Source organism: Ambystoma mexicanum, chromosome 2q, assembly GCF_040938575.1.
Source record: "Ambystoma mexicanum isolate Mex_15411 chromosome 2q, UKY_AmexF1_1, whole genome shotgun sequence".
NCBI lineage: Eukaryota > Metazoa > Chordata > Amphibia > Caudata > Ambystomatidae > Ambystoma > Ambystoma mexicanum.
The window spans coordinates 1,033,290,052-1,033,310,367 of NC_090924.1; the positions used below are offsets into that span (position 1 = coordinate 1,033,290,052).

The 20,316-nt window shown below is 41.3% G+C and overlaps 1 protein-coding gene across 1 annotated transcript in view; it reads right to left on the minus strand.

Moving 5' to 3' along the window:
• The window catches only part of RUNDC3B (RUN domain containing 3B), a 1,211,775-nt gene that overhangs the window by 409,353 nt on the left and 782,106 nt on the right, over positions 1 to 20,316 (minus strand). Inside the window, exon 6 of the mRNA XM_069648386.1 lies at positions 18,013 to 18,093. Within this exon, the coding sequence (XP_069504487.1) occupies positions 18,013 to 18,093 (81 nt within the window). The remainder of the gene's footprint in view (positions 1 to 18,012; positions 18,094 to 20,316) is intronic.

A 20,316-nucleotide genomic window follows, 5' to 3' on the forward strand; every position in this document is an offset into this window, starting at 1 on the left:
AAGTATTAGGAATGAAGCATTCTGGGCCTGCAGGGGTTCAACATCATTTTGAAACTGAAGTTAAGTAGGCGATGGAGGTGGGTACAGGGAATTCATATTTGTCCTGTGTGTGTGCTGTAGGAGAGGGATTTGAGGCCTTTTAGAGACACCAAAGTAGAACACTGGGAGAAACAACCAGGGATTCTGGGCCCTACCCAGATCGCCTGAAAACCACAACTTGTTACCTGAAGGGAGTATCCGTGGCAGACAAAGGGCACAGATGGACCTCCCGAGTGCTGCACCTAAGCACGTTAGTGTTAGGTTTTAGGCAACACTCAACCTCTCCCAACAAAATTCTAAAGAAGGTGAAGGGAGCACCTGATTTGTCCATCTTTCAAGTCGCCCTTTTATGAGGCAAAGGTTAATGTTCATACATCCTGTAATGCACCACATATTGTAATGTTTGAGTCATCAGACTGCCCCCTTTCCTCATTTGCCAATTCCTGGTTCCTTGCTTCATAAAGTGCACAATGTAACTATTTGAGAGTTGGAGATAAACAGAGAGGGAGAGGGATCAAGAGAGCCAATGGCAAAGTGAGTAAAGGAAATGGCAGCTGTCTGAATAGGCTAGTAGTAGGATTGTGTGCGGGAAGGAGACAAAGTGGTTTTCCCTTTGTAGGCTTTCTAATGCTGTGCTATGACTTCTAATGTTATGTCATGCATTGCTAGGCTATGTTATGCCTTGCTATATGTAGTTTGAGTGTTTGTGCCCCTCTCCAACCTACTCAGCATTCTACTTCTACTTCATACTAAACTGGTCCCAGGTTCCCCACTGTGATTCTGCCTGCTTGGATTTTCTAACATGTGACCCTCTGTAATTTTGCTACTGTGGGCTCTATCATGAATTGGGCGGTATCCCAGCGCTAACTGCATCAGGATACCGCCTAATGCAATTAGTGTTACCACAACTCGGTCCGGCGCAATTTGCACTGGATCCAGAGTTGTCGGGGTGGGGGCGGTAAATCCCCATTCCCATTGGATCACTGACCCAATGGGGTTGGAGGTGCCATTACTGCCAGCGGTAATAGTGCTTGTGGTAATAACGCTCAGAATAGCCTTAAAGCCGGTGAATTCACCTCCAGCTCCGAGGTGGAGGTGAATGCCCCAGAACACAGGATTGGGCGGAGCAGTAAATGCGGCAGTAATAGCGTTACCGCCACATTTTCCTGCCCTGCCCAACTCGTGATGACCACCTATGTGTCCTACTGTAATTGTGTTCCTGGGATGTTTTGCTCCCTGAGGTCCCACTGTGATTTTGCTCCATGGAATCCAATTCAATTAGAGCCCTAATGTATTTTGATCTCTGATGCCCATCACATGACCATTCCCTAGATATCGCACCCTGACCTCGTAGTATGCCAAGTTGTTCCTAGGGACCCCACCAGGACTGCCTTCTCTGGACTCACTACTAAACTCCCCTGGGAACAAGTCTCACCTAACTTGGCATCTGTTACTGCATGCTACCTAGGTCCTCCACTTTGTGCTATGTTCGCTCACCCTCATAAAGGACCAGCTGCTGCACAGTTTGCACTGTCAGAGATACCACCCTACTCCAAGGGGCCTTGAGAAATCTCACAAGTACTGTTTCCAAAGGCACCACTACTGATATGTTGCCATGGCTGCCCCGGATGGATTTCCCCAAATGGATGCTCCAAGTTGCCCACAAAGCACTGCACTTTCCTCCATGCACTAACCTTCTCAACCTCTACGCTCAACCATACTTTACTATACAATGTCACTTGCAAGCAGCAATTGAATGACCCTCTCAATGTAGAAACAAGAGACCCACACACCTCTACAATCAACCTGTATCTCACAGTCAAGGCCAATGCTAAAATGCGTTCAGAATTCCATTTAGTTGGCAGAACAGAACATGGACACCATGCGGTTATCCTGCTGCACCAGTCCCACAAATAGAGAGAAAAACGGAAGAAAAAATGACACATTCATATAAATTTAATTTGAATTAATGACACAAATTAAACTCAAAACAAGGAAAGAATTAATGGGATAAATTGCTCAATGAAAAGATGATTTATAAGAAAAAAATATACGCACAACAAGAGATAATAAATATGGCCCTGAAGAAGCTCAAACGTGGGATAAATATTTGGAATCCATTTTTGTTAAACATGTGTTGGCTGTAGTTGCTAAAGTGATCATTACCCTTCACGCAGTTTTCAAAAGTTTGAATTTGTATGTTTAGAACTGTAACCAAAAATGTGTATATTTCCATGGTACGGGTAGTCCAGTGAAAATACAAAATGTAAACATTTTGAAGAATATACCATTTTTAGTAGAAACATTTAAAGTGTGGACAATTGACAACAGTGTGCTGATTTTTTATGATGAGAAGTAATTTGAAGAAGGCATTAACAGGTGACAAGTCTAGGCAGTCTGCAAATCTCTGCAACATTTCATGCAAATAGTAACAGTAAGGACCGCATCATATTGAGTGAGCTTATAAGAACTATAATCGGGCGCAACTGATCTGAAATCCAAGCACCTGACGGTGTGAGGTGGTGTGCGTTGGCTAAAAGAGGCAGCTGTGATTTTGGGTAAATATCATAACATGGAGTTCATTGGGAGCCCAGCAGTTCCCTAAAGCGGGATGTAGCCGTATCCCATTCCAAAGGCAGTGTACCTCTTGGGATGGTAGACCGGCTTCCGCAGAAGGGGCTGCTTATCAATAATTCACCGTAAAAAGGCCCTTCTCAACTAATGTGGTTAATCTGGTGTGGTGAATCGGGTGAACACGGTTTTGAGCACACCCGAGGCCTCCCCCCTCATACGTGAAACTATGAAACTAGCGTTACACCTGTTCGAATCTTCAGAGGATATACATGATATACATGCAAGTGATAACCTGGGCAGAGGAAGTTACCCTATTCTATGCAGGAACGTGGATCTGTGTTCTTCCCTGATACAAAAGGTATTATTCTCAATCCAATGAAGCTTTTACCCAGTGCTGCAGGTACATGCTAACGTTATGAGAGAAGTGTACTGCAAATGGAGCCCAAATCAATCTGATGTCATTCAACTTGGAGTCATGATTCCAGCTTTTGCGGACTAATGGTGTGTGGCCCTTATTAATCTTTATGTGACTACATGCCCAGTTGTAAAACACCTGAGTGAACTTACTGTATACATATGAAATGTCATGGCTGGGATAGAGAGATTGCATGGTCAGACAGTAGCTGAGATTGATAACTTCATCAAGTTATGTGCATGGCAGGAATTGATCTCTTGCAACATCCAGTCAATTGATTTTTCAGTCGTCTTTACTGAACTGTTGATTTCGGAGGTCAAAAGAACACAGGTGTCACTAATATTGCAGCTCTGGTACTGAATGCCATTATATTTCAGGTGACTAAGTTTTTAATTACATCTCAAAGGACTTATTTTTTAATAACGATAGGCAGGGAAGAAGACAATGATGCAGGAAGTTAACTGTTTGTAGTCATCATTAAATTACAGCCTGTTCAGCACATGTTGGGAGTAAGTTATAGAAATGTGGTCTAATAGTGGTGGTTTTGCAGATTATAGATGGAACTTGTCCTTGTATGCTTATGAGTGAAGCCCCAATTGAATAGGAGCTTTCTTTCATGTGGAAAACCACTATAATTGAGAGTTATTATGTAGGGGTTGGTGTATGAAGGTACATAGAGTGATGTCTGCTTCAGTAGAAACAATCTGTTTTTAGCAGTATCCTGTGTTCAAATAAATGACTTGTACTGGACGTGTGTGGTGACAGCGTGAAAGGTTATAGGCTGTAACACGATTGATGGTTCTGGTACGCAATCTATACTTCATACTGACAACATATAAACAATGTTTGGGAGAGAATGCATTAATATGTAATTTCGGTAATACATATTATATCTAAGATTGAGCTATGCTACGCTCAGGACCTGGTACATATTAAAATTAAAGTTGCAATGTTTTAGATATTTAAATGGGAGTGCTTAGGTCTTGATCTTGGTTAGTAATTGGAGATATGGGTGATGGTATTGTTGAATTAAGGTGGAGATGGGTGCATAGTACTGAATTATTTAAACTTAATGTGTAAAATAGGGATGCATGTGGTTGGATCATAGTAGAAAGAATACGGAATGGGATTACGGTATATGTACACTATGTTTGATTATTCTAAGGGGTTTGTTGATGTAATGCTCTGAGATTTTTAAATTTAATTTTTTTTTTTAATTTTGTATTCTATATTTGAAATGTGTTTAACTCACTGTATGTAATTGGAAGGAAGTAAGTTTAAATTCAAATATTGAGGTGCACTTCTCCGGGAGTATAGTTGGAAATACTGTTTCTAAAGTATATTTTAGACTCATAGTTTGGTCCGTAGTTAATTAGACTTTAATCAAACAATGCTTTCTTTATGTTGTTCTTGTTTTCAGGTTGTTTCTGTGTTTGTCGTGTGGGAGGGGTTGTATTCTTTCATACCTTGTTCATTTATTGTGATGGAGGGTTTTCTGTCCGATTGGAAAGGAATATTAAATTGTTGGAAAAAGCACACTTGACATTCATGAGTATGTGCTGTGCATGTGTCATTAGTTAATATGTATTGAGGATGTACTGGATGAGAGGTTTATGAGGAAAAATATTAATGATAATGAGAAAGAGTCATTTGTAATGGGGACTTTATCCATTGGAACCTGGAATGTGAAAGGTCTAAATTGTCCAAAGAAAAAGAAAAAGATGTTATCTAATTTATGGAGAAAGAAGGTAGATATTGTTTTTCTCCAAGAAACGCACTTGTTGCCAGGATCTGAGGATTTATTGACTAACTCTAAATATACGAAGGTGCTGTTGAATTGTCACACATCAAAGTCAAGAGGTGTGGGGATTCTGTTTAGAAGGAGCTTGAATATGTGTGTGGATAGAGTGAGTATGGACACGAAGGGTCGCATTATATTGGTTGATTTATATTTTTGAGGGAAAATTGCTCTCTGTTGGTTCTGTATATGGTCTGTGTGTTAATAGTGGTACATTTTTTGATTCTTTAGAAGCAATGTTACGTGATATGAGAGGAGAATCTATTATCATAGGTTGGGATTATAATTGTATTTTAGATTGTAAAGCAGGTCTTCTGTGTGTAATTTTTCTGGGCAAAAATCGAGCAGGGAATTTAATGTCTTCTTAGATGTTTATGACATTATAGATACTTGGAGGAACCTGCATCCAAGAGATGTAGATTTTTCTTTTTATTCCCCGGCACATGATTCATATTCACAACTGGATTATATTTTAGTTTCTGATGTATTGGTAGAATCTGTGGTTGCAGCAAGTATGGGGGAACGTAATTTATCTGATCACTTGATTGTGGGAATTAAATTAAATCACTTGATTGTGGGAATTTTAATGGTGGAAGACAAGGGAAGTGTAGGTAGAGACTCAAACCCTTCATTCTGAAGTAGGAGAATGCTTCCAAAGCATTGAGTGATTCCATAAAATCTTTTTTATTGATAATAGAGGTTCATCAGATAGTCTGGTGGTTTGGGACTCCTTTAAAGCTTTCATTAGAGGGGAATCGATGAACTGGACTGCTAGGGCAAGGAAAAAAGGGGAAACAAAATTGATAGAGCTTGAGATTATATTGGGAAAGTTGCAAAAGAAATATGCTTTGTCAAATAATAATAAAGATAGAGCAGAATTAAACATGTTAAAGGAAGCCCTGAAACTTGAGATTGAATCTCAAATGGAGAAAGGTTTGTTTTATATGAGACAAAAGTATTGGGAAGGAGGAGATCGAGGAGGTAAGCTGTTGGCAAACAAATTGAAAGGTCTTTTGGAAAGATCTCATGTACGTAAAATAGATGAAGGCACCGAGGGTGTAGCGGTAATGAGGAAAGAGATAGGTGAATGATTTCACTTGCTTTATACAGAATTATACACTGATGATCTTACACCGCAATGACAGGATTTGGAAGAGTTTTTTGGAAAGATTGATATTCTATCCTTGCCTGAGGAGAGTAGGAACTTCCTTGATGCACCAGTTGTTGTATCAGAGGTTTTATTAGCAATAAGTGGATTAAAAGATGGAAAATCCCCAGGTATGGATGGTTTGCCAACTGAATTTTATAAATGTTTCCATGTACAGCTTTGAATTGCCAGAATTGTGTGTTATTTATTTATTTGCATTTGTAAAGCGCACTTGTATCGGGGAAGGCATCTACAATCGATTCTTAATAGAAGGTACTTTAAGTCCATCAATGAGGGAGGCTGTACTAACTGTTATTCCAAAACCAGGGAAGGATGCAGCTCATTGCTGCAATTATCGCCCTATATCGTTGCTGAATGTAGACATTAAGATTTGTACTAAGATTTTGGCAAATAGGCTAGATAAACGTATAGGAGGGCTGATTGACAGATCACAGGCAGGTTTTTTAAGACATATATATGGGTATGATAATATTAGAACTCTTTTGGATATTATTTGTTTGCCAGAGTCTAAAGTTGGTGAAACCTTGTTAATTTTTTTAGATGCCGAGAAGGTTTTCGATAGAGTAAATTGGATATTTATGAATTACACTTTGTTGAAGATGGGATTTTGGCCGCTATTTATCAATGCTATAGGGGCTCTGCAATCCGATATATCAGCCAGGGTCTGGGTGAATTGGGGGTTTTCAGATTATTTTCAATTATTTAGGGGTACAAGACAGGGCTGTCCTCTATCTCCTTTCCTTTTTAATTATTTGGCTCTGTAACCCCTGTTGGCCTATATCAGACAGAATATTAATGTAAAAGGATTATGTATAGGAGGTGGTGAAATTAAGGTCTTGGCATATGCGGATGATGTAGTGGTAGTCTCGAATAATCCAGGGGAAGGTCGACTTGCTTTGAAGAATATGATTGAGGAAGTAGGGAGGTTGTCGGGTTATAAAATCAATTGGAGGAAATCGGTTGTTTTTCCAGTGAGAGTTACTGCTAATTGTGATCGATTGTTAGGTTGCGATTGTAAATGGGAAAAAGACTATGTGATATTAATAAACTTGTTGAATATAATGTGAATAAGATAATAGAGATTCTCCAAAAAGACATTAGGAAATGGTGTGGTGCTATCTTAAGTATCTGCGCAAAAGTTAGTGCAATTAAAATTATGTTACTCCCGAAGGTATTATAGCTTTTGCAATCGATTCCTCTAAAGTTCACGAAGAGAAAACTTGGGCGTGTTGACAAAGTCTTTCAAGAATTTCTGTGGGGTGTTGGGAAGAGAGCTAGGATTCCACGATATATTATGATTCGAAAGGTTCAGGATAGTGGGTTTGGTTATCCTATCCTGGGGAATTATTGTAAGGGTTTCCTGCTAAAAAAAATTGTTTATTTTTTCAAATGATGATTTAGACCTGGTGCCTTGGTGGGTACATATAGAGAAGAAAATGTTGGAACCACATCACATGAAGAGTTTATACTCCCTTGGGAAGTTACCTCGACAATCTATGAATATAAAATCAATTGCTGTTACGAAGGATGTATTGGTTTCGCTGATAACAGATAATGGTCAGGGGTTGCATATGTATAAAGATGCATTGCTATGGTGTAATCCGGGATTGCAGGTGAATAATAAGATGTTGAATTGGAGATGTTGGAGTAATAGAGGTGTTCTGATGATTGTGGATGCCTGGAATGATGATGAAGGCATGGTTTCCTTTGCAAATGTAAGAAATACATATGGACTGAATGGGAGGGAACAGGGAAGGTATAGAATACTGAAGGATTTACTTTCTGAACTGCAGCAGATGTTAGACACGCTGTTTGTGCAGAAACCAGAGATATGTGGTTTGTTTTCTGTAATGCAGCAAAAAGTGTTGGATATCATGCGCCTTATACCTTTGGAGAGTACATGGTTGACCTCATGGGAGAAGCTAAGAATGACATGGTCTGAAGAGTTGGGTAATGACATTTCGGTGAAAGAATGGGAACAAATCTGGAAGTTCCCGGTTAAGGCAAAAATTGACTTAAACTTGCGTTACATTCACCAAAGGGTGTTGGTTAGAATTTATTGGACTCCTGTCCGTATGTGTGGTCTGGGATTGGTGGAAAATGATTGTTGCTGGGGTTGTCGGAAGGAAAAAGGTACTCTGTTGCACAAGTTATGATACTGTGATAGAGTGATGGACTATTGGAAGGATGTGCTGGATAGGATTGATGCAGTTTGGACCATCAATTTTCCACGAACCCCTTTATCTGTGATTCTACAATCTCCAAGATGCGGGCGAAATGTTGATTATGTAACTAGAAATTGGATTAACAGAAGCATACTGGTGTGATTAGACAGGTGTTGAAGGTGTGGAAAACAAGGAAAAAACCTCTTGTTGAAGGATGGCTTTATGATATGAAGATTCTTTCAAAAATATGAGAAATGTTTGTTTTGTAGGCAGCAGAAGGAAGCAATATATGAGGAACTTTGGGGACCTTTCAATGAATTTTATGGAAATTGATGAATCAATATTGAGGTATGAGTTATGTATTTTTGTAAGGAAGAAAGGGTAGGAGAGTTAGGGATGTGGGTGTGAGTTTATTTGTTGTCCTACATCTTGTCTTGTCTTATTATGTTGTTTGTTATGTGGTATTAAGTTGTACTTTAGAGAATCTGGGTTTGATGTTTAGATATTGGATTTACTACTGTAATTCTATGATTATATTTCTTGTATGTAATTTTTTTTAATCTAATGTAACTGTTTATTGTTCAAGCTCAGTATTTGGTGGTAATATACTTTGTTGAAAACTAGAAATAAAGTGTATACAAAAAATAAATAATAATAATTCACTGTAAAGAGTGAGTCTGTAGAAGCTGTCTCCTCTGCACCTCCGGTTCCAGCTAATCAGGATGTAGAGGGGGAGGGTATTGCAGATATTCACAGAGCCAGGCTTATTAGATGTTTCCTTAACCATGCTGCCCAAAACAACCCAGGAAGTCAATTTCTCATCTGATGTGCATAAGGTGGGGGAGGGGTTGGCGATGGTGACACCTATGCCGGCTGTCAGACCGCACACTCTGAAAATGTCTTTACTAAACACACGCTCGGTGGTGGCACATGCAGTTGAGATTTCAGATTTCATAGTGGAATCTAACCTGGATATCTTAGCTGTCACGGGGACATGGCACAATGACACCACCAGTCATGCAGCGTCTTTGGAAACGCTTGCAGGCTATAGCTTCATGAGAACTGATTGTGCCCTGGCTAGAGGGGGCGCAATGGCTGTTTTCTATCGATACTCTATTGAGAATTGTGAATAATTATTTGTTAAACTGAGCTTGAATCATACTACATCGATTAGTATCTGTGTGTTGTACAGGCCACCTACATCTACATCAGACTTAGAAGAACAGTTTGTTACTGCAATTAGTACAAATCTGAAAACTAGCAGTCATTTTTTGATGCTGCGTGATTTTAACCTTTGGCTTAACAATAATGCAGATCCAGGTGCCACATCCATGATGCAGGCTCTGGAAGCCCTTGGATTTCGACAGTTTAACATAGCCACGCACAGTAGTGGTAATTGAATAGATTGGGTCTTAGCATATTATTTGGACCTTCTGTCTTCAATTACCAAACCACGCCCCACGCCTTCTCAATTACGTGCAATGTAATGCTACCTGATGCCCTTGCCTGGGTGGGTTGACTCCAACCCGAGACTACAGCAGAACATCCAAAATTTTAAAAATCTGACTCCATCAATGATCACCCCCTTGGTTGTACCCACTCCTTCTAGCATAACACAGAGTTCAGCGGTCAAATTATTGTAGAACATATCCTGCAGGCCTTAGATGGGGCAATGTATATTATTGCACGCATCAGAACGAAAGTCAGAAAATCTGAAACCACGAAAAACACTTGGCTCAACAATAGTATTACTGAACTTAGAAAAGCGAAGAGACAGGCAGAAAGAGCCTGGCGGGAAAAAGCCAGGTGTTGAGTCACTGCACATTTATAAAATGTCAGTAAAGAAATAAAAGCAGGCTATTATGAACGAAAACTAGCTAATGTATAACCAGAGAATTCATAATGCTAAATCTCGACCTTGAGAACATTTTGCTATTCCGAAACATAGGCAGGTCATTGAATCTCGCAGAACCCTAAATAAGGTGCCAATTTGGGAGGTGCCGGAGTCTGATGTAGATATGCAGGTAGAAGAGGATAGCCCTTTGTTTTCATTCCATCAGGTTTCGGAAGAGGAGTTCTCAATTGTTATTTCTAACCTTAAACACTCTTCATGCCAAAGTGACATCTGCCCGCCTCAAACCATGAAATATTGCCTAGATGTCCTGCTTCCCTATATCGATCAACTAATTAATGCATCCTTCCATCAGTCTTTTGTTCAGGAATCCATCAAAGAAGCGTTGATATTATCACTGCTAAAAAAAGAACATTTGACTCTGAAGTGGCAAGTAATTATAGACCGACCTCAAACATGCCATTTCTTATGAAAAGTCTGTGTAGAGTTGCACACATTCAATTTCAGGAATGTATCGAAACTCTTGAAATACTAGGACATTGGCAATCAGGTTTCAGAGCACGACATAGAACCGAGTCAGCACTCTTGGATCTAAAAGCCAATATGACCAAGATTATAGATGAAGCTCTTCTTATGCTTCTAGACTTGACAGTGGCTTTTGATCTTTTTTATCACTCGCTTCTGGCCACAACATTGATGCACGTGCCTAGATGCTCAGAAAATGCAGCACCTGGTTTAAATCTTTTCAGGGATCAAGGACCACGAGAGTTGCCATGGCTGCTTCACAAGCACACCCGGCCTCAGTGGATTGCGGTGTCCCTCAGGGCTCCTCTTTAAGTTTTACTCTTTTTAACATATATATGAGAAGTTTTTTGGACTTGCTGGATGACATTGTCGAGGCATACACAAACTACACAGAGAATTCCCAAATTTATTTTAAACTGACAGGAGATTATGATCAGTATTCAGGCGAAATTAATAAAATGTATGCTGTGGTACAACTTTGGATGGCCAATAATTCCCTCGTGTTAAATGATAGCAAGATAGAACCCCTCATTGTAGGTTCTGCACCCAGATTAAAACATCTGCATCCGAGGTACTCACATTTTAAAATTGCAGGCTGCACTATTAAAGTAGCACCCCACGTGAAGACTCTGGGAGTCTATTTTGACACTTGGATGTCTTTTTGTAAACATGTGGATTCTATTAGGTCTTCTTGTACTTTCATAAATAAGCTTTTGTATCAAGTCAGCCCATATTTATCCATAGAAAACAGAGCGCTATTGGATACCACTTTGATTAATAAGCCTTTGGATTAGGAGCATTAAGAAGCTACAGATGGTACAGAAAATTGTGCAATTCGAGATATTCATGGCCTCGAGAGAGGAAAACATATTATCCCTCTCAGACAAGATCTTCACTGGCTTCCAGTGCAACATTGCATCAAACAAAGTTTTACCGGGTAACCAAGAAATTTGTGGCTGCGTCTGTTCCACATTACAATCAAATAACTCCCCCCGTCAGAGCTCTACGCTTGAATGAAGGCATATACCTCAGCCAACCACATTTTAAATTGACAATATATGTAGCCACAAGCTTTGACGGTTGGGTTCCTAAGGCTTTAAACAACCTACCCCTTGTATTGCTTGTCTGTCCATGCACTTCGAAATTAAAAAATATAATGTAATGTAATGTAAAAAGAATGTATAAAGCGCACCTACACCAACATGGGCATCATGGCGGTACCTGGTCAGAGACGGGACAGCAGAAGAAGGCAGAGAGACAAGGCCTGTTAGGAAGTGAAAAGGCAGATCTTCAGAGCCCGATGAAAAGAGAGATGATCCTCAATAGCCTGCAGAAACAGAGGGGAAACATTCCACAGCAAAGCCACAGTGACTGAGAAAGAACATGCCCCCACACGAGCAAGCTTAAAGCGGGGAACAAAAACCCTCAAAGAGGAAGCAGAGCGTAGACATCGTGCAGGAATATAATGACTACATGTAGCCCACAGAAACAGAGGGGGAGCATTCCATAGCAAAGCCGCAGTGAGTGAGAAAGAACATGCCCCCACACGAGCAAGCTTAAAGCAGGGAACTGAAATCCTCAAAGAGGAAGCAGAGCGTAGGCACCGTGCAGGAATATAATGACTCCATATAGCCCACAAAAACAGAGGGGAAGCATTCCACAGCAAAGCCACAGTGACTGAGAAAGAACATGCCCCCACACAAGCAAGCTTAAAGCGGGGAACTGAAACCCTCAAAGAGGAAGCAGAGCATAGGCACCGTGCAGGAATACAAGGACAAACTATAGCCCTCAATAATTCAGGCCCTCTGCCATAGATTGTCCCATGAACCACACCAAGGGCCTTAAACTTAACGTGTTTGGCCGCTGGGAGCCAATGTACTTTCACCAGAATCGGAGTGGTCAAACAAAATCTGGGTGCCCCTACTGCCAGATGAGCCGCAGAGTTTTGCAGCACCTGTAACATCTGAAGCACGTATGCTGGCTGAGCTAGATACCGAGCATTGCAGTAGTCTAGGGAGCCTGATGTTAAGGACGACACAACTAAAGCACAAAGGTGAACAGGCAGAAAAGGAAAAACTTTCCACAGTATCTGCAGTTTGAAATGCACTGACTGACATAGGGCACTAATCTGGGATATAGAAAGGGAACTGGATTTTTAACAACCGTCGAAAGAACAGGCAGAAGGCCCAGCTCAGGCCCAGCTCAGGCCCAGCTCAGGAAGGCAAAAAGGCCCAGCTCAGGAAGGCAAAAAGCTGAAGACCACCATGGTGTGACCATGTTGTGACAGAGGAAGAACCAACCACCAGCACCTCGGTTTTATCACCATTAAGACAAAGCCAAAAGGATCTCAAACCATTCCTGTCTAATAAAGGAATAGATTTAGCCTTCTTGTGTTGGTATATGTTCTACGTGTCTCTTAGCACACTGAGGCTTTCGGGTGTGTGGCGCTCAACAAATATTGAAATAAATAAATAAATTGATTTACTCCTTTGGCTGTGACAAGTCTTCCTGGTACGTGTGAATGTTTGAGTGATTGCAATACATAGGTACATCTTGTCTCAAAGCCCTAACACACCACAGTTAGAAGCTTCCAAGACAGCAAACGGAATCACAAAGTAACCATCCTTACTTTGTAAGCTGCTTGCTGCTTGCCCTTTTTTCAAAACATCTGCTTTTTAGATTTACATAGAGGGTTTACATGGATTTAGCTCTTCATATGTTTTGCCATGCAGAAAATAACATGCTGCATGCTCTTGTAAAATAGCGACTACAAGTCTGTTCATGTATCACTCAGTTTCATTTGTTGTGTGTCTTGAAAGTACATCAGTAAGGCTCAGGAGATAGGCTCAGATCACTCTGTGTTTCAGTATATTGCAAGTGGGCATTTGGTTAAATTGTATCTTTTAATTAGTTTACATTATAAAATGCTGTATATAATTCTCTCAGGATATCTGTCCATTGCGAAGGGAGCATGTGCCCAGTCATCCTATCACGGGGTGACTGGTAACATTTAGCACTGGGGCAAGATAACGTTTCTGGCCCATCGTGCAATGGCCCAAGCCCACAGGGCAGTGGCCCAACTTCCAGAACAAGTAAACTCAATACCAACCTCCCTCCCTCCCTCCCACACAATCTGAAGAATATATAGCAGACATTATTGGCAACATGTTTTTCTGTTATGCTTGTGTTTTTTTAGAGACCCAGAACCCTGAAATTCTCCATCGTACCAAACATATTAAAATTATTTCACCAGGATAAAATAATTGGTTAAATGGGAAAGGTGGGATTTGAGACCAGTTTTCAATGGTTACAGTTTACAATTTTACAGCAGGCTACATTGCATCCAATCCCATCCTTAGTTTTAGGACGATATAAAGAGGTGGCAAAGCTAGAGCATTCATTGGTAGACCAGAGCCATTGCTGAGCCAATGGGTTTAGGTTTCCTCTCCGAGCCAAACATGATCTGGCATGTCAAAAGACCCATACCTGGCTTCCTGCCTCCCCAACCCACTACACAAAACCCATACCTTCACCTTGTGTACCCACTCCACAACATAAGACACTCAGTTGTCATCCTGCCTCCTCACTAGTATGCTTAACATACTATGTCAAAATTATAATTATGTATAGAATAACACTACATAGTATAAACCCATATGAGTGAAGCTTTCTCCACAGATAGTTAAGGAAAATAAGCCGCAATTTTCTTAGGATCAGATACTGCATGAAGTATGGAAGGTGGGGATTTGAGCCCTGTCTTCCTGGATCCACAGTTTCCAATTCAGAAGGCAGGGGAGAGTTAATCTTCTCATATTCCATCTTCAGTATTAGAAACAAAAGAATGCTTTCTGAAAAGTTGCTATGCAAGTGCTAAACTACTATACTGTTCAATAAATATGGTTTTCAAAGGACCAATTTATCTACAAGGGAGAAGCCTATTAATCACCTGCATCCTGAGGCAAATAAATCTGAGAAACAAACTATGATATTTTCTATGAAAATGTACTATTATTACAATCTAAGTGTTTACAATTGTGTGTACTTTCAAAGCACCAAGTCACATGATTAAGCAACTTGAGAAAATATGAGAAGTAATTCATTTATATGTTCATAAGGCAAGTATGCATCACTTAGTCAGAAACAAGAAAGGTGGTCAAGCCAGTCCCATAGTCGGGCGCAGTGGCATGCAGTTCAGACATAGATCTCAGCAACAGACACTCAACCTGCTGGCCTACCATTCCAGATTTGTACTTCAGTGTTGTTTACCTTATTTTTCATACCCATCATCCCCTTGTGCCCTTCCCTTGCACCACATTCTCAATGCCCATGTTTCTTACAATTTAACTTACAGACCTCTGTTCCCGTTTGCTCCATCCTTCCACTATTAACTCATTCCCCCTTCCCTTATCTTGCATACACATCTTTCCCTTCCCCACATTGCTTAGTCACCAATTCCTTGACACTCACGCCTTTAATTGCTCATCACACCAAGCCCTCACCTCCTTCCATTGCCCTGGCTTACAGTTAGACATTAGACCACCTTTATTTGGCATTCTGCCTCTGCCAGACACAACAAGAAGCCGTGGTTGGGCTCTTTCTGGTAATTGTGGCTGTGGAGTCCACATTGCAACATTGAAGAGCCAAAGACAGCTAGGGGAAGTGGCTCCCAAGTTTCAATTTCTAGGAAAGTCGGGTGCCTATTTCAACTCACAGAAGCAGGGAGAACTGCAAGAGGAATACACCTTGGACCTGGTGATGGAGAGGGAGCAAGAGTGGCCTATTATATTCATGCACGTTTTCAAATAAGGTGTCTTGTGCGTGTGTTTAAGTAACGTGACTGGGGTAATGTGTTTGGGAGGTATTTGTGACAGTGTAAAGTGTACTTGGAAATATGTACCTGTGTTAATTTGACTTTGTATCCATATATCTGAATCTGGTGTTGATTGGCATGTGTGTCATTTGCTGATAACAAAACGTTTTACACTACCACCATCAGAGGTGGCATTTCTGCAATAGCACTGCAGGTATTCCAGAAATACCACCTCTGCTGGTGGTAAACTTTGAGTAGAGCGGATTTCCAGAAATATCACTGGCGGATCTGGTAACTTTCTTCAGCGGTATTACAAAATCTGCCCAACTCTGAATGACCAGTCATCTAATATTTGATACTGAATATTACACAAACAGTCCAACAGCCATTTCTATAACCACTACACAAGTAACATCTGTGGGTGCTATTCAGGCTGCTATTAAAACTATTTTTGTATGAACACACTGGCGATCAAGAAATTGACCAGGACATGGGGTAAACACTGGTACATAATCTAACAGAGGACACTCTTTAATCAGATATGGACCCTTACTACTTTGGCAAGTAGGAGTCATGTTAAGCTGCTGTGGATTGTAACAGATCAATGGTGTATGGGGAACAGTGGTGCCAACACTGCCATCCAGGGTAACTGAATCTGTTATTTAAATGCAACCATTGCCACTGGGTGGTATGAACATGTCCCTGCAGCCTAGACTCCTCTCTCTCATACACTGTGGATGCCGATGTGCGTGCGGGAGCCACCCAGGCCCCTCCCGAACATTGCTGAAATCAAGACGAATGCCTCACACCATTTACACAGAATCTGAGCAGGCTTTGCAGCACTCCGTTCCTTTGTGGTAGGCTAGATTTGAGTTTGTCTTTTTAAATTGTGTTTTACATTTTGGAGCTGTGGCCCATGGGGCAATAGTCCAGCCAGCCTTGGGGGCAATTTCCCCTTTACCCCCTTGGCAGTCTACCCCTGTCTGAGACCCAGCTACAATTCTCTCCAGGGCTGGTTGGTCCAAATACCCAATCTAGATGTCACAGAAATGTTACCCTCACATACAAATCCTTTTGCCATCCGATTCAGTATACATGCTTCAATGTTACAAACATTCTAATGCTGGGGGGGAATGTTGTGAAAAGTGAAATGACCACCAAGCCCAATGTGCATTATGTACTTAGTGGTTCAAACCACACACCTTTATTCGAGACATATTTGTCCAATGTAAATCTGTGGTCGTTCTTAGGTTCCTAAAATTCACTTTGATTTTTTTCTAAGCAGACTTAAACCCTCAGTGTTGATTTTCTCTGCTTCCCCTTTCTAGCAGAGGTATTTCTATAGAATACAATACAAGTGTACCAGACTGTCCATTTTCAAATGGTCACCGGATTGTATGTCAGAAGTGCAATTATCTCATGACCCTGACATTTTTCATAGTTTTATTAATGGCGAAGGGGGCTCCAGCCCAATATGCCCCATTTGCCTTCTGTTCTTTAGGCCCCCCACCATTTCCTTCAAGCTCTTTTCTTTTTCCATACAAATCATAAATAAGTATGGTTGCCATTATATTAAAATCGGGATTTGGGAATTTATTTTCAGTTTTCTGACCACAAGCCTGATGCCCTTGTATTAGAACATAATTTCTAAGGTTATTCTAGGTTTTGATAATGTGCTTTGCTCAGTAATTAAGACAAGTGTAATATTCTTATTATGACCGCAATGTATACTAGAAGTACTCTTTTGCAATAAACATTATAACGTTTTAAAAACATACAGTTTGCAACTGTAATACAATTTTTGCTTTTTTAGTAGCACATTTTGCAAGAAAACACAGCACCCCCTCTACTGCATGTAAAGATATTGGGCCTCATTGAAAGTTTTGCGGTAGCCTTGCAGGTAAAAACGGCAGGCTGCCGCCAAACTTGCAATTTTTTTCCAGCAACCGCAAATGGGCAATTACTGGGTCATTACGGCCTTGCCGGACCCGGTAATTGTCCATTCATGGGAGCCGGAAAAAAATGCTCCCCATTCCCATTTTAGGGGTCAATGGGAATGGGGAGGACGGATGCACCGTCACCATTCAGAAACGTGCCATTGCATCCGACATGCTATGCTCGCGGGTGCCGGTATGCCCGCCAGGCCAGTCCTGTACTGTCGGGCGGGAAGGCACCGGCGAGCAGAAGCAACAGCTGGAGTGGCTCTAGCAAAGGCTAATAGGACATAGTGAGATGAAGAGGAAAGGGACAGAAGTGAAAGACGAGAGAGGGAGGGAGAAAGAGAGAGAGCGCGCTAGATAGCAATATGTTACGCTGTGTACAGTTTGTAGCATATAACATCTGAACACACTGGCCTCATCTGCAGGAGCATACCCCGTAAAATAACTATATATATATTTGTTGTGAGGGACTCTGTGCTCGGCCCACGTGCATAATGTGCAGGCCCACCCTACCAAGAAATCCTGGCTGCAATTATGATTCCTCTGACAGCATGTGTGTTCTTAGCATGAGCAGCACACTTAATACACATAAGCAATGATGATAATTCTCAAGAATAGAAGCTTTAGAGGTGCATGTACTCCTATAAAAAAGCAGGATCAGGAAAATCATTTCAAACCAGCTATGGACATAAAATGAGCAAATTGTGGTCTTCAAAAACAATTTACCTCTGGGTAAACTTCAGGTAAGGCGTGTAGTCGATTACAGCTGGAAAGGTCCCATCCAAGATCTCCCCCTTCAGGCAGAAACTGGTATAAAAGAAGAAAATTATGTACTTAAAAGCAAATGAAATAATGGCTTTGATGCACAATATGTAGAAGCAACTAGAGCCAGTTGCAGTGCAGCTTTAGTTTCTATGAAGATATGGAGTTCATGAGAAGTGGCAGGGAGATGAATATGATGAAAGAATATAAAGGTCAGTTTTACCAGTTTTACCAGTGACAACAGGGAGCTTTAGGAAGGAAGATAAAAAGCAAAGGTGGGCATTATTGGGCACCCACACCATGAGGGACATGTAAAGTAGCAATTATTATATATGTTAAGGGCACCCGAACGATGAGGGACATGTACAGTAGCAATGATATTTACTGCAGGCATCTGCACCATGAGGGACATGTTACAGTAGCAAGGATTATATTTACTGTGTGCACCCGCACCATGAGGGACATTCACAGTAGCAATGATTACATATACTGCGGGCATCTGCACCATGAGGGACATGTACAGTAGCAATGATTATATATACTGCGGAAACCCGCACCGAGAGGGACATGTTACAGTAGCAATGATTATATTTACTGTGTGCACCTGCACCATGAGGGACATTCACAGTAACAATGATTATATATACTGTGGGCACCCACACCATGAGGGACATGTACAGAAGCAATGATTATATATACTGTGGGCATCTGCACCATGAGGGACATGTTACAGTAGCAATGATTATATATACTGTGGGCACCCACACCATGACGGACATGTACAGAAGCAATGATTATATATACTGCGGGCATCTGCACCATGAGGGACATGTTACAGTAGCAATGATTATATATAATGCGGGAACCCGCACCATGAGGGACATGTTACAGTAGCAATGATTATAAATACTGCGGGCACCCGCACCATGAGGGACATGTTACAGTAGCAATGATTATATATACTGTGGGCATCCACACCATGAGGGACATGGTACAGTAGCAATGATTATATATACTGCGGGCACTCGCACCATGAGGGACATGTTACAGTAGCAATGATACTATATTCTGTGGGCATCCGCGCCATGAGGGAGATGTACAGTAGCAATGATTATATATACTGTGGGCACTCGCACCATGAGGGACATGTACAGTAGCAAAGATTATATATACTGTGAGCACTCGCGCCATGAGGGAGATGTACAGTAGCAATGATTATATATACTGTGGGCACCCGCGCCATGAGGGAGATGTACAGTAGCAAAGATTATATATACTGTGAGCACTCGCGCCATGAGGGAGATGTAAAGTAGCAATGATTATATATACTGTGGGCACCCGCGCCATGAGGGAGATGTACAGTAGCAATGATTATATATACTGCGGGCACCCGTAATGTGAGCTACATGTTACAGTAGCAATGATTATATTTACTGTGGGCACCCGCACCATGAGGGACATGTTACAGTAGCAATGATTATATATACTGCGGGGACCCGCACCAGCAGGGACATGTTACAGTAGCAATGATAATATATATTGTGGGCACCCGCACCTTGAGGGACATGTATAGTAGCAATGATTTTATATAATGTGGGCACCCCTCACCTTGAGGGACATGTACAGTAGCAATGATTATATATACTGCAGGCACCGCACCATGAGGGACATATACAGTAACACTGATGATATATAATGCGTGCACCCCGCACCATGAGGGACATGTTACAGTAGCAATGATAATATATACTGTGGTCACCCACACCATTAAGGACATGTTACAGTAGCAATGATTATATATACTGCGGGCATCCGCACCATGAGGGACATGTATAGTAGCAATGATTATATATAATGCGGGAACCCGCACCATGAGGGACATGTTACAGTAGCAATGATTATATATACTACTGTACCCGCACCATGAGGGACATGATACAGTAGCAATGATACTATATTCTGTGGGCACCCGCACCATGAGGACATGTACAGTAGCAATGATTATATATACTGTGGGTACCCGCACCATGAGGGACATGTACAGTAGCAATGATTATATATATTGCAGGCACCGGCACCATGAGGGACATGTACAGTAGCAATGATTATATATATACTGTGGGCACTTGCACCATGAGGGACATGCACAGTAGCAATGATTATATATACTGCGGGCACCCGCTCCATGAGGGACATGCACAGTAGCAATGATTATATATATACTGTGGGCACTTGCACCATGAGGGACATGCACAGTAGCAATGATTA